The sequence below is a fragment of the Antennarius striatus genome, chromosome 1, assembly GCF_040054535.1.
Source record: "Antennarius striatus isolate MH-2024 chromosome 1, ASM4005453v1, whole genome shotgun sequence".
NCBI lineage: Eukaryota > Metazoa > Chordata > Actinopteri > Lophiiformes > Antennariidae > Antennarius > Antennarius striatus.
In genome coordinates, this window is record NC_090776.1 from 20419640 (window position 1) to 20444813 (window position 25174).

A 25174-nucleotide genomic window follows, 5' to 3' on the forward strand; every position below is an offset into this window, starting at 1 on the left:
AGTTATATTTAGTGTAACGAAAAAACAACAGACGTGCGATGGCGGAGTCTCTGTACTCCAAGCTTAACAGGATGCAGCTCTGGCATCGTAGGTTCATTCCACCTCCTCTTCATTTCTCATCCAGGAAAATTGCCTCAAGACTTTCACAGTGTCAGCATATTTGTAAGCTTTAACAGTAATTCATTTTACATTTTGCTCTCGCCTCTGCGGTCCAGCACAGGAACTTAAAAGATGACAACAACTCAGCACTGTTATTAAACTAGATTTTAACAATTGTCAGTTCTATTGTACAATATTGAATAGGAGTCACAAAAGTGCACAAGAGGCATTGGTTGAGAAGGATCGTATGTTGAGTTATCTGGGTTCAGGTGACAGCAAAAAAAAAAAATCCCTTTATAGATACAGTATCTGGATCTAATGACAAAATCAACACAGTGATGAAAAATAAAGAACAGCAGTAGTACTCTGTAAATATTCCCCTGTGACATGAGCCTTTGAATAAAACTGTCCCATGATTCAAGATACAGTGACATCAGCCTGCAACACAAAACCTCAGAATCCTAATAGTTTTGGTGTGTTTTATACATGATTGTACATCGATAGAGACATTAGGTTCAAGGGATGATGTGCGTGGTATTTATAGGAGACACAAGTTGCACCAAAATAAAAAATGTATAAAACCAAAAAAATGTGACAGGGTTGGAGTGAAAAGGCCCATGCCATCTAAACGTGAACATTATTCACCCACTGAGCAGCACCGACTCCCCATCACCCCAAAAACAACCAGCACCGTAACAAGAGCTTGTGTGTAGGAAGCCTCAGAGACGTCTCTGCTCTACATAACGGACACCACCACTATTGCACTCAGAGAATCCTTAGAACAAGACACTACACTCATGGTAAAACGGGGCTTCTGGTATATCTGGATGATCGCGGGTGAGGGTTTTCCTTCTGCGAATACAGATTTAAAAGGTGTTTTTACTGAAAACACCCACACGAGGGTCAAACAGTCCCCTTTTAGGAGTGTGTCATCACCCGCTTAGTCCTTTGAGTGTCACCGTGCTGATATCCCTCGACCGCGTCAGCATCCGTCTGATGGGCTCGTCTGACTGCATTTTTATTTTCCTATCTTTTACACGCTGCTTGTCAGGATTTCTCACATGATTTGTCGACTTATTATGGCGGTGGTCATCGCTTGGCCACTTCCTCTTTGCCAGGATGTTTTCGATTCACATGGAGGCACTTTGTGTCACGGCCATATATGTGCATATAAAGTAATGAGTACAAACGGTTCTTCTAACACACCTGAGATAGACAAGAGGCAAAAGCACGGAGTCTGTAGAAAGATTTCATCGCTTAATTATCTGAGAAGGGCCACAGGGATTAACACTCATTATTAAAGTGTCTCCGTGTTCGTTTTAGCCCTTTCAAGTCCCCTCTTCTACCCTAAAGTCTGAACGCCTGTGAAGAAGTGCTGCAGCCTTGAGAAAAACAAAACAAAACAGATGGACAGAATCTAAGAACCCACCACCAGCTTTTTAAAGCCGTTCCTCCCCACAGAATGGTGAGTAAGCTCTGTGACTCTTGAATTAGCTTCAGAATGCCAGTTTACAAAATCGAGCCATTTGACAGAGCTTGCTGGTCTTTCTCCTGCCAGTCTCCCTCTTTCTCTCTCATGTCAGTGTTTGAGAAGTCAAAGCTGAAAGTCGGAGTGGACATCACTTTTTGGGGGGGGGGGGGAGTAGACGCCTCAAAATTTCTGCCTTGAAGACATACAGTAGTGAATCCTTCATACCTGACCTCTGACCCTTTCAACTCATTTGCCACTTTTTCCTCAGTTATCAGCACCCAGCTTGGAGAGCCCCTGTCTGAACTCATGCAGCTCGTCTATCTTCCCATCCAGAATATCCATGAACTTCTTCAACTCGCCCTTCATGTTGCCCTGCTTTTGTCGGCTGTCCTCTATATCCACCTGAAGACATCCCAACTTCCCCTCCAGCTCGTTGTTCTTCATCTCTGCAGCCTGAGGATGAATATCAGGGAAAAGAAAAAAATAGTTACAACAAAAGGACCGGCTTTGCAAATAAGAAAAGGACAGCATGGAAAGTGAACACCTTTCACACAAACAGGGCCGGACGACTGACACATTCATGCTGAAAATACCACTGAAGGGAGCGGTTTTAAAACTGTGCTACAGGGGTGTTGCCCCCACATGACCATATTCTCCAGCTGACTCCTGAAACCGGATCTACTTGAGGGGTGTCATCTTTAAATAAAGAAGAGCCAAACACAAACAGGTTAAATCGATTCGGAACCACATGAAACACATTTAGAAAAGGAGGAAAACCTGCAGATTTTGTTTGGACACTGGCTGCTTATTTGAGAAATCTAACCGCCTCGGGTTCTCAGTTTGGACGTCTGCTTCAGCGCCAGTTGTCAGCGCTGGCGGCTGCAGAAACAAACAGGGCGGTGGAGCTTTTGTGAAGCTTAACAACTTCAAGCACGCCAGTGTTGGTTTTATGCTCTTCTCTGCTCAGCTTGAAAAAAAGCAGCACATGCATGACAGCTTGGATGAGTTTGAGTCGGTCTGAACAACAGTGAGATGAGTTTGTGTCAGACTTGGCACTGGCCCGGCGTTTTCCTCCACTGAGGCTGACATTTCTGGTTTCGCAGAGCGTCTGCTATAAGCCAATGATGAGTTAGCCTTTTGTTTATGAGACGGGGCGTTGACGGTTGTAAGGCTGTTTTTTGTATGCAGACAGCCAAACGTTCACCTAATACACACCTACAAGCTTTTCCACGTCCTTGACAGTTTCGGCTGGATTTGCTGATCAAATCTGCACTGCTAATAAAGTAATAAGGCATGACGGAGATGTTTTATCTCTGCGCCGCAGATGAAGAAACCCTTTTCAAAGACGCAATAATCCACTCAGTGTCGTACAGGGAGAGACTTTTATTAATAGATGCAGACAGCACTATGTGAGACAAGTGACGATAATTTGTCGCCAGTCCTCAGGCAGAATACTGAATGAGAACTCTCCTTTACTTCCGTCTGGAAGCCAGGCTCAGAGGAGTCGCCTCCCTGACAGCTGACAAACACGAGATCTGCTGGCTTTCTACTCTCATTTCACACCGTGTTGTAAAATACACACATAATGTGGGATTCCTGTGGGGGTTTAAGTGTACCTGTAGTTTTGTAGAGACGGTTTCACACTCCGCCATAAGCTGAGGGATTATCTCTGCCTGCTTCCTCAGGTTCTCAAGCTCCTGTTGGGAAAATCAAAACATCAGACACCATGGCAACAAACAGGATGACAAAATGTAAAGAAAAAAAAGCATGTAAAGCCAACTTGAACTTTTAAGTGAGGTTAGAGATGTAACATGTGGGTTCACATCTCTGCTTAAATAAAACACAAAAATATTCTAATGTGTTCAATAGAAACAGATATTGGATACAAGCAGAGTGAATCATGGACTTCCAAAACCAACTTTCTATAATTCACCAAGTTCCATAATTGGAGCTACAGATGACTTTTCACGCTGCACTTGTCAGGGATTGAAGTTTGTGTTTTTAAGGAGTCTGTAACCCTAACTCTTCCCTAGAAATGCAACAAAGTACAGAAAATAATGAAAATAAAATGCAAATGATGAAGGAGAAAAGCATCAAAAGGTTATAAGTAGTGTACACTTTGTTTTCTTCTCAATTAAATGTTAACATCTTTGAAAGTTTCTTCCCTTTTAGTCACACGTGGAGCTGAGAGCATCGGTTCTGTAGCCTCCGTTATTCAACACCTAGCAGTCCAGGTAATAATTGGCCAAGTCCTTGTAGTCTCCTGCAGCATTTCCCAGCAGGCCAATGGTAGGGTCAATGCCACACTGAATTCTTAAGTCGCAGACACATTTTTAAATTGGGTGATATCTTCGGGCCGTCTGCTGCATCATCGCTTTGCAAACAAAAAGGGATCGCCTTCTGCAGAAGCCTTCAACGTTAACTGTGGGTGATTCACGGAACGGCAGTGGAAAACGCTGAATACCACATTCTGTTTCAGCTGCCAGGCGCTGCAACGGACAACGTTCACCTGAAGAAGTCTTCTAGCAGCTCAGCTCTCTGTCATTTTGCAGCACAGTAGGAATAAGCCTGACAAATTGGAATCAATCAACTGGCAGCATATTTGAGTACTGGTTAACCAATTACAGCAGTTTTCAAGCAGGAGTATCAAATATTTGCTTGTTGCTTGTGGATGTGCTGCTGATCTTTCTGGATGTGATTCTAAGCTGAATTTATTGGGTTTTGATTGGATGATCAATTAGTTGTCATAAACCATTAACAAAAAAATCCTTCAAGTAAATTTTTAAAACAAAAGCCACACGGGCGCTCCGAGGTTTTTAATATGAGACAGTCCTGCTTTTTATTTTCTCATATTAGAACAACTTTGTTTTAACTGGACTGTAGTTTGGAGAACATAAGACAAACGGTAATTTCATAGAATATAAAATTTGTGACAGTGATCATATACGGTATAATTGGTTCCAAAGCCTTGCCAGAAAGCAGCTGATCCGTTTGTCCTTTTGTGGATCAAACTGTACAAAATATGCTGAAAGAGACAAGAATTATATTCATCTAAATGAATATATTCTCCTTGCGGGTATTTGTATCTCCTTATCATGCCAGTGATAGGAAGAGTGTGGAAAGAGGCAGCCAGGATGTCCTAGATTAGCAAAGTGGGTTCTAATCATTTGTCTGCAGACAGAATCAGTGCATAAACAGCTAAGAGTAAAAGTCAAACCAGCAGCCACACAGATGCAAACAGCAGCGCCGTCTGATAGTCAGCAGGTTGGATGATTAACGCCTGGTGCACAATGGCGCCTCTGATGGGAACACCATCAGAGGCGCCAGTGGAACTGTCACTGGCTGAATCTGGCTTTTCATTTGTCACAAGAAAAATATTAAGTACCCTAAAAAATATTTTAAAAAAACAAGCAAATAACAAGTACGACAACTGAAGTGGGACAAAACAGCAGAAGGCAACATGATAGTCTGAGTTTATCTGGATATGCAGAAATAGATTCATACCAAAACAGTACAGTAATCCCTCACTTGTTCGCGCTTCAAGATAACCGGCTTCACTATATCATGAATAATTTAGCAGGTGGTCACGTGATACTGTACGCGCACGCTATTGGCTGACAGCATGTAGAAGTGAGCTGCGTTCCGAGACTCTCAGAACTCAGCACACTTCCGTGAAACACAAAAATGCTTTAAACAGGTTGTAAGAGTGTGTGAAAAGGTAATACAGATATAACGTAGTTAGTTTTAGTATAGGTAGTTTTCAGAAACGTGTATATTACAGTCAATAATAGTTTTTTCACTATTATGCAGATTTTTGTTTTTCACGGGTGGTCCTGGAACACATTAACCTCGAGTAACAAGGGATTACCGTACAGTACTAAATAAGGAAGTGAAAAAAAAATCTGAGTGTGAACACTCCAAAACCGTCGCCGACGTCTCTCCAGACGTCTCACCTGCTGTTTATCGTTTAGCTCCGCCTCCAGCTCTTGCACTCGTACGCTCAGCTGGGAGTTCTTCTGCTTCTCCTGATCGGCGTCATGGCACTGAGCTTCGAGTTCAGCGATCTAAACAGGAAGTACAAACACTTTTCTTTTAGCTCACCTTCAATCACATGTCTGTCAGAAACTAGAAGTTTCTAACAGCCTGCAGCAGCAGACCATCTTGTTCATGACGATAACATGATTCAAATTGTAGCTGATTCGGGGACAGAAACACTGAGTCTGACAAGGTGTAAATTATTTTTTTTTACCCAGTTCGGAGAACCATTAACACATATTTAAATTCATGCATTGTTTCTCTTCCCAGGGGAAGACATGACCGTCCTACCTTCGCCCTGAGAGCGTCACTCTCTTCCTTGCTGCTACTCAGTTGTTTCTTCCAGCTCTCTACATTAGCAGAGGACTCCTGCAGTGCATCCACCAGTCTGGCATTATTTTCTCTTAAAGTCTGCAGCTCCGTTTCACACTTCTTGGCGTTGATGTTGCTGCCAGATAGAGAAAAATAGATCAACAGTGAAAGGTTAGGGTTAGTTATTAAAAGATAATTCAGATAGGTTAGTGTGTTGCTCACTGACGTGACACATAACGCTCCACAACCGTTCAAGTCAGAAGTATTTATTTAGCTGTGAGGATGAAACTGAGAAGAGATATTTATACCTAAAAGAAATAAGTGGAATAATGACCTGTAGGCCTGGAAACACACCAGCATAGGGGTGGACTTGACACGCCACAAGTGTGGGTTACTGTTTTATCAATAAGGTTGAGTTAGGTTGTGATGTATATTTAGTATGCAACGCTGTTCCTTATGCATGGCTGGGCTTATGTGTACTGTTCTCCATCAAATGTGGCCAGACTTGCACCACAGCATTCTGCACTGCTCGGCTGCTTCACTGCTGTGACACTTTTTTTTTGGACAAAACCATATCCCAAGAAGTCAAAGTCAGGGAATGGTAGAGGCACAGGCTGTACTTTACAATCACAACACTTCTTTATAAACTTCTGTGAGACAATATTCTGAATCCATGTTTTAAACACAAAGGCTTTGTTTTGAGCTCTTTTCCTCATTATTCCCTTCATGTTTCTAAACTGTCCAATTTGGTACTAATTATAAAACAGACAGAGCAGCTTCATTTTAAAATTTCACCAAATAAACAATGTTTGAAAGGAAAAAACTGATCCAGTAAAGTGGCATCACCTTTCATATTCTGAACCTTTGTTCTGTCACTAGTGGTTTCCAATTCCAATGCTGGTTAAATGTAAAAAACTAGAAACTATGTAGAATTCAATGCATTTTCAGTAACTGCCAATATATAAAGAGATACTGGTGACACCACTGAATGTAAACGTATCAAAGTTATTTAAAATCACATTTTAACCTATGGCTGTAAAGATAAATGCACATGATCACAGGTTGGTATGGGTTCAATGCCTTTTTTCTGCACCAGTGTTGTGTGCAGCTTGTTAATTAATTACTATTACGATGCTAACACTCTCTAGTTTTGGTTGACTCTGATGTCCTGAGGTCATTTTAATTCCATCTGGAGCCACATCTGGTGCTTCACCTAATGACTGATTAATACACTCACTGGATTATAAAGGTGAGATAACCAAATGGTGGAGCGGAGCAGCATCGCTCTATAGACTAGATCTGATTGGGTCTGTGTACTTTGTGGATGTGACATTATCTCAGCAGCAATAAATGAAAGGGATTAAATCTGAGCAAAGTTGAGACAAAGACAATTTGAACACAAACACATTGTAGTGTGATAGTGATCAGGAGCAGCAGTGGGGATTTAAAAAGGCCTGTAAAGTGAATTTTGATGGGGTTTTTTTTTTGACACTATTTGAATAACAGTAAAAAAAATAAAAATAATATGGAACATGATTCAACATTCCCTCAGTTCAGCTTACAATCAGATAACCAGATTCCCTGCAGCAGCGTACGTTCTTGTGCTACTCTTGGAGAACTTCAAACTCATATTTTATCACCTTCTTCAGCCTCATTTGTATAAACTTTAAATTTGGTTGCAATGAGACAGTTCCACTTGGAAAACGAGAACGCCACACAGCACATCACAGAATCCTGCAGGTGTCTGTTCAGCTAACTTGGCCCATATACCCCCCCCCCCACACACACACACACACACACACACAAAAAGATGTGTGGCAATCAAAAGTTTCTGTGCAATAAGGGAAATGCCAAAAAATTTAAAAACTACTGAACCAAAATTCTTATTTCTCATCCTGTCTCCCAACCTCTCTTTGGAAATCATTTCAAAGGATTTTGCTTATTCCTGCTGACAAACATCCAACCAGCCAGCAGTGACAGGCAAAAACAGAAACTCCTTAGATGAGGTAGAAATAGTTTCCAACCTAATTTTTTTATTTTTAATATGCAACACGTTGAAGCATTCGTTCGTCTTTAGACTGAAATGAATGAAGTTGATAGTATGATCAAGAGCTGCCCCTCATACTGAAGTTTCCATGACATCGATCGTTACCTCTGTTCCACTGCACTCTTGAGACGATCATTCTCCGTCTTTAGTACAGCAGCTTCCGGACCAACATGAGAGATTTTCTCATCGTCTGTCCCATTAATACTGGTTGCCTGGGTGGTGGAGGGGGTTTCACGTCCAGACTCCTGGCAGGACAGAGAGATGCTTAACATTTGATTTATTCAAAAGCTCACCTTAAGATTGATTAAGATGTGATGGGTTAAAGTCTGATCTGCAGTTATGACGATAAAAAGACAGCTTTGACAAAGGTGGAGTGAGGGAAGACTGTTGCCAGTGCTCATCATGTCATATGGGCCAGCAGCTTTGTGTGTCACAGAGCTGAGTCTGATTCCTGCCATCTGGAGTCAGTGCAGGCAGAGCGCCGGCCTGACAGGAGGTGAATGTGGTTTTGCTTACCAGCAGAGCTAACCATTTTAGATCATTGTGTCGGTACTGAGAAGCCTTTATTACATTTTTAATGGTATCTGTATCCTTTCCTGCCAGACAGTAAGATTGTTAGTTTCCTGGATTTCAAAGTAGGATTGATCCCCATCAGGGGATTGGGGGGAAAAAAAAGAATCATCAATTTCACTACAATTCCATCTGTAAGTGACACACTGTCAGAATATAAAACTATTTAGTTTATTCTGGTTTAACGTGTCCATGGTTAAATGTGAATAAAGCTGTTTGGGAACAATCATACTTGACCTCCCTCTGATAATGACTCACATTGTTACATGAACATTATGTAGGCATGCAATATTCAACACACACATCATAAACTTGTTATTATTTCTGAATTCATTTTTTAAATGCTTGATTTTGCTGAAAGCGACACCCAATCACAGAATCTGATCTTTTGTGTCTGTGAAAGGACCTGGGTTGAAACTGAAATCTGTGTTTTTCTCTGCAGAGCTCGATGCTAAAGGAGGTTTTTGTTAGCAGAGGTGTTGAATCAAGCGGCAGACAGATCATTTACCTGAGAGTGATTACTCAACGTTTCCACCTTCTCCTGAGATTTGTCCTTTAATTGCTTCGTGGCTTCTTTTACCTCCTGGAACTTCTCTGCAAACTGAACATATGAGAAAGGTGGTGGAACATGTGTGATTAGTAGCTTGGATGTAAATGTCACAAGTGAAAGAAAAAAGTTCAAGAGATCGTGGAGCCCGGGTGTTAAGATTTTACAACCAGATCCTTTTATTGCTTCGTTTACTCGACTGAAATTCAGTCAACAACAAATGTTGCCACGTCAGAGTCCAAATGGAAATACGTTAGTCAGTGCAGATGCTGGTGTGATGCAGAGATGTGTCCTCTCACCTTGGCCAGTTGCTGCTCAGAAGCAAAGCCCAGCCCAAACACAGTGTTTGCTCTGCTGTCCGCCCACTGGCCAAACTTCTGCGATGTCTTGGTGAACGTCATGTTGGGGGTGATGGTGCTGTTGATGATCACCTGTCACGGTAAAGACGTCTCGTCATCGTTCAAACCGGTAAATAAACACATTCACTTCCAGCTTAGTTCCCGGTCCAGCTGACACACAACAGCACAACAAGAAATATCCTTGTAAAAATATTTGACATAAAACATTGTATCTCCATTCATAACAAATATGCAAACGCCCAGTTCATCATATTCATCATAAACGCACAGACTAGTTTGACAACTATCAGCACATTTGGTCATTTTTCTTAGGATGATCCACTTCATCCTAAGATTTGACTGTAGATTTGATCCACAGTCAAATCTATGTACTTACTATCAGTACTACATGTACAATTACCCTTTGAAATGTCGTAAAGGCTTATACTTTTTATTTTTAATTGACCAAGTGAGGAATTATACTGTTTAATTTTTTATTTTCTTTTTCAATGTTTGGGGGGGACGGGGGGAATAATTTCCTGATCGTTTTGTTTTAATACTATATTCTTATGTACACAATTTACATTTTACTTGAAATTCTATGTTGTGTGGAATTAATAAATGCTTTAATACAATTTTTTTTTTTTTTAAAAACAGTCAAATGCATGCTGAAGAATGTCTTTGTGATGCTTTAAAACTACGGCATCCTTTTTGTAGAAGTAAACGCAAGCAGAAACTTAAAACTTTCTGTGGAGGAGTATCTCAAGTGTTGTTTGAGCTGACAGGTGTGAATGAACCCCCACAGAGAGAGACTGCAATGTCAGGCTTTAACGCTTGAGGACAGTCGGGTCCAGGCTGACCTAGAAGTGCGTTTATTGGAGGCGTCTCCTGCTTAAAGTAATAATGCATAAACATAAACACCATATGAAACACCTCTTTTAATTTATTACCGTCCATGGGTGACCCAGGGGGTGTGAGATGACAGCCGTTTGTTAAAGCATACCAGCACTGGGTAGGAGAAGGTTGATAGAGAGGGTGGGGTAGGTATACAATCTAGTTCATGTGTAGAAACTATTTAAAGTATGTGAACTCAATTCTGGTTTCTGCTTTACAAATACACGTGTCTTACAAAAACTAAACCAAACAATGACCCACAGAAAGATGCAGGCAACACACTGGTGACAAATGACCCACCAACCTCTCACTGGTCGGGTTACATCCTCCATTTCTTTGCCACAGAAAGCGGTTCACCTGTTGTAGCTATGTAATAAATCAGCTACTACAAAATGTCTGCAGGCTAAATCTGTCACCAGTCCACGAGGCAGTGACGACAGAAACCAACAGGTGCTTTAAACCCAACCAGTTTGCGATGTTTTGTGAGCATTTCTGCATAGTTTTATGTCAGATTCCATATGAGCGGCAAGATGGGACGGTAAACACATGCAGCTGTAATTCGCAACTGTATTTGTACCCAAACTCAGTCCAACCGCCGAGATAAGGCAATTTAAGAATACATGCAAATTACACCAACAATTAAGAGCCAACAGAAGACAGTTTAATTACAGTGCAGCTCTTGTTTCATAGCAACATGGCTCTTGATGCAGGATCCCAAAACTCAAATTGCTGACAGACTCATGTCCTTTTCTACACCCCCCCCCCCCATCATCTCCTTCCCCCATCTTTTGAGGAGCCAGGGTGATGAAACACGTAACACTGCATCATCAACAATAAGCTGAAACAATGAGTACATTAACAGTCAATAACCTTCTTAGATATTTGTTTCACTTTTACAACAATATTAATGGACCCTTTAAAAAGAGATCACAGCCGACACACAAACAAGACCTTTATCAGTATTAAAAAAATCCTGAACGATCTGCTTCAGGCAGCTTTTCTTAATTGGATAAAAAAGGGGAAAAGCCGTAAGTTAACCAAACTGTCGCTGCTTTTCAAAGGCAGCCTTGATGCAAATGCCAGACATTTTTCTCAAAAGGAATCACAGCAAAGCTTTAACAACAGTCTCGTCTGCCATGAGTGAATATTTTACAGAGTTCAATGTGTTTAGATAAGATAAGACATTAATGAGCGCTGAGCACAAATAAGATGTAGCACAAATAAGCAAAAACAAACGGTAAGAAAGTCCCTCGACACGGTAAACACTGTAAACCAACTCTTTCAGCCTGAATAGAACACACTTCTTTTTATTGGTATGAACCAGTCAATTAATGACGTGTAAATTATTAAATAGCACACAACGGATCAGAATAGATTATTGATCCTGGATTAAAAGACCCAGAGAAATAATCAAGAGATAAAAATTTACAGACATGAAATCCCAACTAATCCTCTGTAAACATATAAGGGATGCCTTTGTTTACCCCCCCACCTCAGTCTTAGTGGGCTATGACTGTGTGCTTACACACAGACGTAGGTCTCAGAGTGAGTGGTGGGGGGGGGGTATGATGTGAGTGACGTGGGCAGCTGCTGGTGGGGAGTGGGGATGCAGATCAAGTGCCACGAGGCGTGCAGAGTGACGCTCAGCTGGCCGCTGGTCTGCTGGTCGGTTAGAAACTCAGACTGCTAGGAGGTTATTGGAGAAATCCTCCCTGGATGATTATGTGTCAGCAGAGCGTTAAGAATCTGCAAAGTCAGTAAGTAAGAAATAGAATATGTGTGTGAGAAGGTTTTGGTTTGGTTTTTTTTTAGAAAGAAGACATACAAATTTAAACGTACCAATTATCTAGACTATTTAGTTTATAAAAGATATATAGCACGTTGAGATAATGCTTGACAAATGGGCCGTGAGGATAACGGTGGTGATGAACAGGAGGAACTGGCTGCTGTCTTATGACTGAAACGCAGCCAAAAAAAACCCAAGATGATGGCTCCTGCTCCTCTTCATCATCAGCTAAATGGAAGATGTGTGATCAGGATGAATAACTGGCAGTTTCTGTACGTCTGCCAGCTGATCTGATGACCTGATGCACATTCGGACTGCAAAATATAAAACACAAGGTTTCCTTGCGGTGCAATCTACGTCCTTGCATAAAATAGTGAATAGTTGGTCACACTCGCACATATGGGCAATTTAGAGACAGCAGTTTCTACCCATCTTGAGTCACTGATGTGCAGCAGCCTTCATTTGTAATACATAAAGGTACATCAGTATTGTGTATAATGAGCTGCTGTCCTGCTGCCGTCAGTAATATATGGTTTAAATTAATAGAAGTCCTGAAAATAGGGACTAAAATTAGCTCACCACAGTCTGGTGAGAGGACATCATGATGCTCAAGTCACCTAAACTCCAACTGTGTGTGTGTGTGTGTGTGTGTGTGTGTGTGTGTGTGTGTGTGTGTGTGTGTGTGTGTGTGTGTGTGTGTGTGTGTGTGTGTAGGGTCAAATAAGGGAATCTTCAGCGTGAAGAAGCCCTCTCCTTCGTCACCAGTGGAACAAATGCTTTTTCCCTGTGGACACTTTATTAGACACAGCTACAATTTTATGGGGGGAGCAAGGTAGGCTATGCAGGCTGTAATACCCCTATAGACTAGACGAGTTAAAAACAGAATGTCTGACAAGCCCAGGAAAACGTTAACTGGCTCACTTAGAGGAATATGAATTCTTACTGAAGACAGAAACATGTCTTTTAAATTTTACCAGCCCCAGGCACAAGAGCTAAAATTAAAATCTGGACACTAGCTGTGGGATACATAAGACATAAAACAGATATTAAAAGAGATGGTGGGATGTAAGAGAACCATATGAACTTTAAAAAAAAAACCCACAGAAAATATTAAGACAGTGTGGACTGTGTTTTTTATGTGTTTGCTTGAAAAGCAATCACACCACATTCATAAAGCACTGCAGTCAAACTGCTCACTTTATGGATTTGTACGTGGCAGAATGAGATGCAAGATTCAGGATGAATGAGAGCCAGAAGTGCTGATCTGCTCCTTCATTTGCTACATCATCATCATCAGCGAGTCGCCTGGCCACCAAGGTTGGAGGAACACAAGCCGACAGTCTGTCACACTGCTGCACGCAGCAGCACAGAGTACTGGTCCTGGCAGACCTGTCTCCCTCACAGCGAGAGCACAACCTGAAAGCACAACACTAATGTGATTTGACTCAACGATTCCTCGCTCGTGGGAAACTTCTGCTTATCCAGATATCACTGCGACTCCTCCAGTTTAACTGGGAAAGAGGACAAAAATGAGATCGGTTGAGACTCGGCTATTCAAACATATAACGTTCCAGAATTTTTAACCCTCGTAGCTCATATGTAATTGCTGCCAGCAGATATTGTATAACAGGTTCTGCTATTACCCGAGGTTACAGGAGAATGCAGACATGATGACAAAGGGATAAGCAGAGTGTGAACTCATGGTAGTGAGGACAAAGGACTTAGAAGAATATGGATGCATACATCCAGAAATATAGTAGATCTGCCATGATAGAAATATAGTTCCAATTTCTGTAAGCAAGCAAAAATGCAATGCAAGTTGTTTTTTTTGGGTGCAGCATGATGACATGTCTCTGGATTCTAGAGGTTGACTCAATGCTGTGCACTAACTCAGCAATAATGCCTTTTAAATAACAATGATTTTCATCTAAAATCCTGCAGTTAAGCCTCAAATTGCAGATGGCAAGAGAAGGTTTCGAGACAAAAAACCTGCTGGATTTGAATATTAAATCCAATGTTTATTTGTCCCCTTACTCTGAACCAAAAAAACTTTGTGCAAACATTCAACATTCAGACGGCATCTATGTTGAATTCCAGTGAGGTCCACCCTTCAGCTGTTGGTAATCCTGACACCAGACTCTCTGAAGACTGAACTCAACAATCTCCACTCTCACCGACAGACACGGGGTTAAAAAGTAAAAACTATGAGGCCAAGAACACAACTCCAAAAACCGTCAACCTGTTGGTGTCTGAAGTGGCTCTGCAGGCAAACTGTGATGATTTAACACCGGGCAAAAGGTCACTGCCTGACAGTGACAACAGAGAATACCACCGTCACCACCCTCCTCCAGTTTTCACCCACAGAGAAGAATCTCATTGCCATGGAAACACAATCTACTCTTTCAGATAGCAGGGAAAGGTGTGACAATGGGATTCAGGCACACTAATGTGGTTTTAGCTCCACATCATACTCTTGTGGTGACAAATTAGAACCATTCTTTAAATTCTAAGCCTAAGAAACTGAGATTATTCACTTACGGGTTCATGTCCTACAATTTATCAGATTCTCTTACTTCAAAACACAAAGTTTTGTTAACTCAGGTCAAACCCAGTGCAGAGGAAGGTGACTGGGAAGGAGAAAAGATAATCAAGGGAGACCACCGTTTAAATTCTGTTAGTCGATGAAGCGTGACTTCAGTCTGCTGTTTGTTTATGACAGTAAATTACATATAATCAAGTTTAATTATGATTTAACATGTCTGCAGCTCACTGGTTTGTTAAACGGGACGTTTGCTGACGTTGAAGCTTTAATTTAAACTTTTCTGTAACTGTTCTGACCTAAATTACTATCACATATTTGTAAGAGTCTTATAAAGCCATCCATATCTTTTTAATAGAAGCCAATGAAGACAGGCTGTTGTGTAAAAATCCTGAGTCTATATATGACATGACATATGGCAGCAATGTACAGAAATATTCTGTACATTGTAAATTGTATATTGTAAATTGAATGTATAGATTATGTATAGATTACTTCCTTTTAAGAAAACAAGCAATGTGAACGCAACATCTTTCCTTTAACAATTTTCTGACATTTTAAAGAAAATAATTTCCTGATAAACCAAAGTATTTGTCTGTGCAGCAATTCCAATTATTGATTGAAGGAAACAGCATATCCCATCTAAGTGATGGGGAGTATATCTTTGCATTTGACCCATTGTGCCCTCATGGTGACTGGGGAACAAATTGGGATTAAGTATGGATTAAGTGGACGATGCTGTTCATGAAAAAAAAGAAGCCATCTATAATTACACCATCACATCAAAAGCACAAAAAAACATCAAATGGTCCACTATGTGATGTTGATTAATTTTATTTAACATTAATGCACATAGTCATTCCTTTCACTGAGTTTTGTTTTTATCTGTTCTCAACTGTCTTTTCCAAGTTCAGTTAAATATTTATCTGTTTCTGGTGTGATGACACATGGATTGACGTGGTGCACACACACAGACACACACCTTTGAGCCATCCACGCTGATGATGCGGTAACTCTTGCGTGTGCTGTCGTAAAAATAGGAGACGGTAACCGCTTGCTTACTGGCAGGGACCCAGTTCTTCTTGGTGGTTGGGTCGATTTGGAAGACGTGGGCCCTGGTGGTGTAGATCGGCTGCTCCCTGGGGAAGACGAGACAGGTGTGAGAGAAGAACCACTGTGGACGAGAGACGTGCATACACGTGTGCCGAGTAAAACTCGACAACCCATTTAGCCTTCTGAGACACTGCAGCGTCTTCATTAGACGCAGAGTCCTGAGAGGATAGGAGGTGATAATGTAACACAAAACCTAAATCCTCACAGCAACCCATCGGCATTAGCACATCAACACCCCTCCCTCTCACTGGCGACGGCAACACATCTCAGTGTTTTGCACTGTGTTATATATGTGCACTTGCATGCATAATGTAAAAACAACATGCTACTGTGACAAAATACATTTGTGACAAATCACATTTGCTAATTTCAGCACTGCCAGCCAATTAGAATTCCTTTGCATAACTCTCAGCAGCCTGTGAAAAACATCTGCTCAGTTTATAAATCTATTGGGTTTGTTTCCGGCTGGTTACGCAATAGTCATGAACTTTAACAGCCACAAAAATGACTTGGCTCCTACCGTTCTGTGTTGAGTGGCCCTGGTGACATCATTGGAGGAGCAAGATTAAATTATATCAATAAAAACCTGCAGTTACGACTTTTGTTCCAGCAGCAGCAAAGTAAGGAACGATATATAGTGAGGGTTAACACTGCATTAAAGTCAGTGGCATAAAAATGTTTTAAATAGAAAACCCTGCAAGTATAATGGTGATAAAACATCTGCACAAAGCGAAATGTAAATGCATTGGGTGGACAATATTCTGATTTGCCTCCGAGTCAGCTTGGACACAGATTTAACAGAACTAGGACCCTCTTAAACCCAGGTTAAAAAAAACAAAAACAAAAAAAACCAGACTTTAATATGCTCTTCATGAATTACACAGCAACACATCTGCCCAACTCTCTGTAGACACCGTAATTATCCTCACTACGAATACTGCATTTCCATATGCACCAGCATGAAATGTCACAAGTTATAAGCTGTTAGGAAACATACAGAACATCCTCTTCTTCTGCCTGTTTTAGATTATACACACTTAGACCTACCTACTGGGGTATAGAGCACATAAAAGATATTTGCTTAATCCAAGATCACTTTTTGTCATTTCCTCTAGCTACTGAATTAATTTTTACCAGCCATAAATTATGGGACAACACTATGTTTTTTAAAAACAATAATAATCTCATTTTGTACTTCACTCTTGATATTTTCAGGACATTGTTTCATATTTCATTTCATCCTGTTGCAAAAACCCCCCCCCAAAACCCTAAATGTTGGCTGTTCATAAAAATAAGCTTGGTGAGAATCGTAAACTGTTTAAATATTGATGGTTTTTTTGACAAATTAGGTCAACATTGTTTCAGATCATCCTCAAAGCCTGACAAAGTCAACACAGAGACGAGGATTTCTTATCAATATTTAAACGCTAATACCCTTTAATCGGAGGTAGGTGGCCCTATTCCCCCAACCCCCCCACCCTTCTGTGACAAGTCTGACAAATTTCTGCCATCCTTCTGTTTTGGCAGAATGGTTTTTCCACCATGAGGATCCTGAAACTCCCCCACAGACACACACTCAGCCTCCCTGAGTCATTTGATCATCCACAACAGGTATCACAAAATATTTAGGACAGTAAACGTCCGAGTGTCCGTCAAAGCTCAAGACGAATCTGCGTTTCCAGTGCAAACTCAGATTCTGACAGCGGCGGCTCGTGTCTAACTTAACTCTGCCTCCTCCTGCAGCAGTGAGCGGCGCCCAGTCTGTCACTGTCGGGGTGTCGGTGTCTCCTTACCTCCCACGTCACAAACTACACTACCATGAGCCAACGCCGCAACACCAGTTGTCCTCAGCAGGCCTTTAAGGCTGGGAAGGAGGGAGCCCTCAGAATTTGGGACACTTCACATGGCAAAAATGATTCCAAACAAACCGGTGTTAAATATGCAGTAGAAATATAAATAAAGCAAATAAATTTAAGGTCTTCCACTGCATGCAACCCACTAAAACAACTCAAGTTATTCAGAGGAATTCAGCTCAGTAGTTCTTTAAAATACCCTCTGAAAATAACCCAGAGAGAAGCAATCAGTTACCACCTAATAAAGTGTTTACCTCTATTGGGATTAAAGTTTTCAGAGAAATGAAAGCCTAATAAATTCACTGCTCCTTTTAGCCTAATCTCAGTTTCATCTGTTGCAGGAGCAACAAAACCCATTATACAGATCACTGTTGTTGTTTTACATACACACAAACACACATGCTGACCTTTACAGGGGCAGTGTGTGGGGCCCAGATCACACTGGCAGGAGATGAGTGAAAAGCCACTCGTGAACACAATTCACACAAACTGCTGGCGGAATCCAGTGATCTGCTTTTTCTGAGAGAAAAAGGCATTAGGTTGATTGATTTTCACTAGATTAAAAAAAGATGACTACATTAGGGTTTTGCCCTTGGATTCTTTCTCCTGGTGACTGGGTGTACCCTCCCCATCTGGAGCTTTAAATAATTTACAGATGCAGGTTTTGAGTTAGTCCGCATTGTCTGTGCCTACGTTACACCCACACACCCATCCACACTGATAATGCACAAACTGCGGTGTACAGGAAAAATAATAAATTAAGAATAAGTCACACTGCTGCAAAACCTCTACATGCTATATAAGCATGATTTGATGCAAAGTGAAACAGCCGTGACTCAATCATGTGGAGGTCTTGATTGTCAAATCAACATGGAGGAAAATGCACAGCAATAAGGCCACTTCCCTCCAGTAGTTGCACTCGATAGTGTTAATTCAGATGATCATTTCCTGAAAGGAAGTAAAAATAAAAGCAGGTAGCTTGTGTCTTTAAATGAAAACTTTAATAATTTGTGTTCAGCTACAACTGTCTTCTTCAGGTACCAGGGTTTTAGAATAAACTCCGGCCAAACTTGTAAATCAATCGCAACAATATCTTTTTCTCTGTCCAAATCAAATCTACATTTTTTACAGAATTACATTTGTGAATTTGAAAAAAATTTGATCTCAACAAACAACTTCTGTAGCCTGTTAAATAGGACTCAGCAGTTTCACCTTCATGTGTGTGCTGTGACATCATGTGCATTCCACCAGAGTGAACATAGTGTCAGTTCTAGAAGTCACTCAAACATAACTACACAACACACACATCCACATTATTCAAATCCGCTGCTTATTGTTGTTTTGGTCCTCTATTTGGTACCGAGCCAGCCCTGACCCGTCACAGTGTGGACATCTCTAGATCTTTGAAGCAGTCCTGTGGTTTCGAGCACAAAGACATAAATCAATGGCTATAAGTTCTTTAGGTGATGAAGATGAGTCTGAACTTGTTATTCTAGCACATCCAGATGCTCATATGGAAATTCAATGTGTGGAATTTGGAATCCAATCCACCCTTTGACTTCTTTGTCAAGCCTCTAAAATCATTGTTAAGAAACTTCTGCATCCTGACAGAGCGCATTATGTGCCATCATCAAATAGTGTGTACTTGTGCATCAACATTCAATCAGGTGGGACTCATCCAAGTGACGTTCACCCCGAGCACCAGGACCCGGTGCTTCTTAGCAGAACATTGCCCAGCGCATCAAACTGTCTACGCCGACTGGTGCATCCTGGCGCATCGTGGGGCATCGTGGTGCCATGTCAGGCAACAGCTGTGCATTGTGTTCTGAACCGTTCCCTTATAGTCAGTAATAACTACTTCAATTTAGGTAGTCACTCAGATTCCCTCCCCCACACATCAGCGAGCTCAGGTCACCCATGACCATTACCCATTACCATCACCAGTCGGTGCCAAATACAGTATTTTCTGCACTACAAGGCGCACTGGACTACAAGGCGCACCTTCAACAAATGGCCTATTCTAAAGCTTTTTATATATATAATGCATACTGGATTATAAGGCGCACTGTCAGCTTTTAAGAAAATTACAGGCTTTTAGGTGCCTCATATAGTGCGGAAAATACTGTAATGCGTAAAAAGGACCAACATGTATCACACAGCCATCATCAGTCAGCTCTATGACAAAATTGTTCAGGTCTTCATGCTTTTCCAGCCATGTAGGTCTCCCATTGTAATGCCACAACACATGATATTCAATGGTAACTAAGTGGCATACAACTATATATATATATCTATAGATATTATATAAGGTTAATAGACAGATATACATAAAATATGCATTTCCATAATGCTTTGATCTTTAATAGAGTTTCTAATAAGAACAGAATTAAAATACATTACTAAGGTTCTCTCTTGCATGATATTCTGATTACATTTGTAGGATTTGACCTGACTGGGTGTATTATTACAAAGGTGTGACGTCTCCTACTAAAAAGGGTCAGCCAAGAGACAGCATTGACTTACAATGCAGGTACAACAACACAAATGAACCTTTGGTTTAATGGGATCACTTCAATAGTGGGACATTTTGCTGCCAGTGGACTGTTTAGTGATATTATTCCAGCTTTCAATCACTCAGACAAAACACTAAGCAATGAATGCACCATAATGTCAGTGAGCTGTTGTCCAAGCACACAGTAAAACAGTCTTCACAGCAAACCTCTGGGAGAATTCAGTCCTTTGTTTTCAAGTCTGTCCAAAAAGTGTTTGTGACAAAAGCTGCACGACTCATTTGTCAAATATAGTATGTTGCAGCAAGGGGAGGAATACTGACACAAGTCCTTCCTCACTATCTCCTGGTGCTGATAGCAATACACTAAGTGACTTTTCTATGACAGATTGGGACAAGATGTTCTTTTGTGACATGGTGCCAGACAGGAAAAAGTGAAACACGTATCTATGTCATACAGTCCACCTTTCTGGTGACTAGAGAGAGACAAAAACCAACAATGAAAAAACATATGTGTTGTAATGGCCGCAGCATAACCCATTTATGTACATTAAAAACTAAATTTAAACATCTGAATTCTCATCAGTCGCTGTAATACAGCACATTTCCTAGAAGAACAGAGTTAAAGCTCAGTCGTTTTAGCCTGTGAGGAGTGCTGGAGAGCACAGTTGCTCATTATTAACGAGAGCCGCTTCTCTTTGGAGCAAATGAGAAAAGTAGGCAAGAGAGGAAGGCTCTGAGGGATCATCATGGCACCACCACCTGGGCTTTAATCACTGTCAACACACTGCTCCACTAATGATGTCAGGATGTCAGAAGGCCTGGTGTGCTCCCAGAAAATATAGCATGCATTAACTTTAATGCAAAGATACTCACTGTCTGCTGCAAATGCTAAACACTGAAATATTAAGTAGCAGTTGTGACTTTTTCAGAGATAGACTATTGTAAATATTCAGTTCTATGCCCAGTATTAGTCATTTAAACTGTTACTTTGCTAAGCTATTACTCTGTAGTTAACTACAAATTTCTAATACACTAGAACATCTATAGGTAGGGCCTGGTGTGTTCTTTAAATAAATTAAAGTTTAATCAAGCCTAAATACACAGATTCTACTATTACTGAATTGGATGGATTATGGATGAGGTCATTTGGGAGGTATAAAAATCTGGAGTTCGTGAAGGTCAAGGAGTTGAAGCATTGAAGCAAAATTAACCCTTGATCATTGATGTTCTTTTATTTCATAATGTATAGAAATCTAATCTTATGTTTGGGTGAATAAACTTTTTTAATAATTAAATAGCCAAATAATTTATTCAATAATGAATTGATGTGTATTTTTATACATTTTTTCCTATATTGCACAAATCTTCTATTTTAACCACCAATATTTTTAATTTGTATCTGCATCTGCTTGAAATCATTGCAATTACAATACAGCCTTTATTAATGACCGCCAATATTAGTACACAATTTGGAATCAATAGAGTAAACTGAACTGTTTCCTGTCAGTACAGCTCATTAAACCGCTGAGAGAGGAAGCAGCAGAATCCCGTGCAGCAAAGGCAGCAAGCCAGATTCAAACCAACAACCCCAGCATGTCCTCCTGTCACACACAGGTAACAGGATGCAGAGCCTAACTTATTCTGAGAGGGGAAGTAGTTGCGCAGCACGAGAGCATATGGCTTCCTGGGCCTTAACCATCTGGTGAGGAGATGTCAAATCCGCCTCAAGGCTGTCCCCTTTCATTTACCCATGACTCTTAAACAGTGCGACCCGTTACTACCCCCCTACTACATGATCTCCATGTTCAACCACAGGCAGCGAACAACACACTATGATTAGTCTTACACTCCTGCTCTAACACACTCACGTCACTGAGCCGAAGCCTTTAGCTGTCACTGCGTGGCCAGCTAGGAGATTATCGTGGATGCCTGTCTTAACGCTGCTTCAATCAGGGGTAATTATCCCTCGCTGAGGAGGAAGAGGAGGACTGTTTAGGAATGAGTTGCGTCCATCCTTCACATTTAGCTTCTGAAACACAGCTGTTAAAACAACTACTAAAAACTGTTCACTAATTTTTCACAAAACAAGTTCTCAAGTAGAGCTTTTGGGATTTCTGTGGCTTATTATTATTATTGCTTTTTTTTCCCCTTCTTTTTTGTGGCTAAAATTTAAATTTAGGTTCATTCACAGATTGGAACTTGTTCAGGTTTCTGTGGAATAACTAAACTTGCCTAACTTTAAAAAAACATTTTTATTTTTTTTTACCTACACATCCCATGCACCGCAGGTGCCATTTGATATTTTCTGATTTATTCATTTACAATATGAAAATCTTATTTTGTTTCCAGATATGCAATTGAGAATAACTGCACTAACGGGAACTATTAGATAACTCCATCAAGGTCATCCTCCTTCAATATAATGCACATACAATGGGAATCACAAGGTTTTCACGCTTGTATCAGATAATATCCAGGATCCATTGCTGCGAGTGTGTGGCCATCATCAAGTGGCAACAGCTTGATTAAAATAAAAGTATTGAGTTCAAGAGGGTACATTCGATTTCCAAAAGTATTTCTATGAAAAAAAGGAAGAAGATACCAAGGCTGTTAGTCTGTATGAGAGCCGTAATTTCACTATATTTTAAGAGCTTTACAAAGACACTAAAATGATTCTGAACAAACTCCTCTTCAGAAAACAAATGATTTGCAGCCCCATACACTTAACACAAACACCCTTATTTCTGTCAGCAGGTCACTCACAGTGGTGCAAATTGAATCAGCACCATGTTCAATCTGGATATCGCACAGCTAAAACAACAACAACAACACAGAATGTTAATCCTGTTTTTAACTGTAGTTTCAGACAATCTCCAAAAAATTAGAGCTAAAATTAGTTGCCTCATTCTCTGCATGAAGTATTGTCCATTGACAGACAACAGTATTCCAATTTTGTGATGAAGTGTTGGGGAAGATTATATAATCCAATATAATCCTGCCACTTTAGGCTTCAGTGATCTCTTGACAATATTCTGAATTTTAAAAAACAATACTAATTATGATTCATAAATGAGTGAAGTATTCATTGTATTGTTTGCAGCCCTAGAAATTACTGATTAAAATTTTTAATTACCAAAATTATTAAGAGATTAGTGGATAAAGAAAATGATCGCTACTTACAACCCCAAACAAAAACAGTTTCTGAACATCAATAATTCTATTAAAAATTAGCTGGATGTATTTACAAGGAGGTATTTGTTTCCTATTTCTATAAATTCAGGTCTCTAGTGAAAGCACTGGTTTGCACTGACTGAAGTGGGGAAAACAAAGTTGTGGCCACGTCTCTATCTCTGAAATAGGTGTGACCGCCTGCCTTGCTGCTGGTCCACCAGGTCAGTTTCATGACAACACAATCGACTTCCCTCAGTTCCAAACCTGTTGGATGAGTAATCAAAACTCAAGAGTTGGGATTGTTGAACTGGTTTCTTCCACACCACAACTAATCTTATCAGAAAAATAAAAAAGCACAGACACTGGAGACACTCTTTGGCATTCTTTACCTGGTAACTGAACATTAACACTGCTTCTAAGTACACCCTGCCTAAACATCAAGTCTGTTAATGTCAGATATAGAACCATTCATGAAGCATACACAAATCAGTCAGGGATTAAACTGATTGTGAAAGAAATGAGTCCACTTAGCTGTGATTCTGTTTTGTAAGTCAAGCAAAAGCCGTGCACACAGGAGGACCTACTCCATAAAGAAAAAGTAAGTAATTATGCAGACGTGAAGAGAGCTGGTGATTGCATAACTGTGGCAGCAAGCCACAGAGTCAACATTCACACCACAGTAGACTATAGAAGGCAAAATAATGTACTGTAGCCGACCATGTGAGCAGCTGTGGGAGTTACAGCAACTACCTCCAGCCATTTGGACAACACACACACACACACACACACACACACACACACACACAAACACACACAAATACCCACATTCTGGGTACCACGACTCAGTTAGTGGGCAGTGTTGACTGCCACCTCCATCAAAGACAATTATTCCTATCCGCCTACAATCTGTTCAAACATGAACATTAAATCCATAAGTACACATTTGGTATCAAGCATTTTTCCCCACACATGATATTGGAATATTTCAGTCACCTAAAAAAAAAAATCATTAAAAATTCCAGCGTTGTCAAACACGATGGTTGTAAAACAGTAAAGCAGATCTTCCTCAGGTCCCAAATAGCCGGATAAAAGAGATAATAATGATTTTCTTGGGAATCTTCTCTAGTGTAAAATGGTTTTCACTCATTTCAGTCAGCGCAGGTGTTATTAGAGGCGCTCTGAAGGACAGAGCTGTCTGGATTACTCACCCCATTGCCGTGGACTTCAGGAGAAAAAAAAAAAAACTACTTCAAATCTATATTTATTTGCGTGTATATGTAGGATCTGTTGGTCGTTGGTTTAAAGCGCAAAATCCACAGATGACTAGCGGTCCAACTAGTTCATTCCCTGTTTGGAACTAGTCCTCCTACTGCTGAGCGACAACTGAAATATGAGAGCAATTCTTCTTAAACTCGATTCACCGGGTTGTCAGGCTCAGTGTCACAGAACCCTCGTCATTTCAGGAAGTTTATTCCATTCTGTTATTTCTCTTCAGACACGCAACAACAATTTTAAAAAAATCCCACTTGGAAACATATTATTTCCTTGAGTCTCGAAAAACAAGCGGCGCCGATGAATTGAATTAATGTCTGTGTCTCCCTGTCCTCTCTCGCTGCGTGGACTTTCTCCCCCCCCCCCCACCCCAGACAGGAGCGTGTGTCGGGCAGCCGCAGCAGCAGCGACACGGAGCGGCTCCCACCTGATCGCGCTCCCCGTCTGAGCCGCCCACGCTCCAAAACCTCCGTCGGTATCAGTCGGTGTCCAGACCGAACTGTGTTCTGAAACCACGTTGATTTTTTTTTTTGTTTACAAGATGCAGAAAGACGTGTGTTAATGTTTATATTCCGTTCACTTACATGTTTTAAGCGCCAGCAGGGTATTTCTATC

At 40.8% G+C, this 25174-nt stretch overlaps 1 protein-coding gene across 3 annotated transcripts; it reads right to left on the reverse strand.

Annotated features, from left to right (window-relative positions):
- Positions 1-281: 281 nt before the first annotated feature.
- homer2 (homer scaffold protein 2) lies at positions 282-24914 on the reverse strand. 3 transcript variants are annotated; one of them, XM_068313241.1, is made up of 9 exons: positions 24496-24914; positions 15621-15777; positions 9381-9512; positions 9043-9135; positions 8070-8209; positions 5897-6053; positions 5524-5634; positions 3187-3267; positions 282-2023 (listed from the first exon to the last, which is right to left on the reverse strand). In XM_068313241.1, the coding sequence occupies exons 1-9, from the start codon at positions 24498-24500 to the stop codon at positions 1835-1837; spliced, it is 1065 nt and encodes a 354-aa protein (XP_068169342.1). In that variant the 5' UTR covers positions 24501-24914; the 3' UTR covers positions 282-1834. The 3 variants fall into 3 exon arrangements, with proteins under 3 accessions (XP_068169342.1, XP_068169359.1, XP_068169351.1); XM_068313258.1 differs by lacking the exon at positions 24496-24914 and adding an exon at positions 18012-18104 and having other exon boundaries at positions 15701-15777; XM_068313250.1 differs by lacking the exon at positions 24496-24914 and adding an exon at positions 18012-18101.
- Positions 24915-25174: the final 260 nt, after the last annotated feature.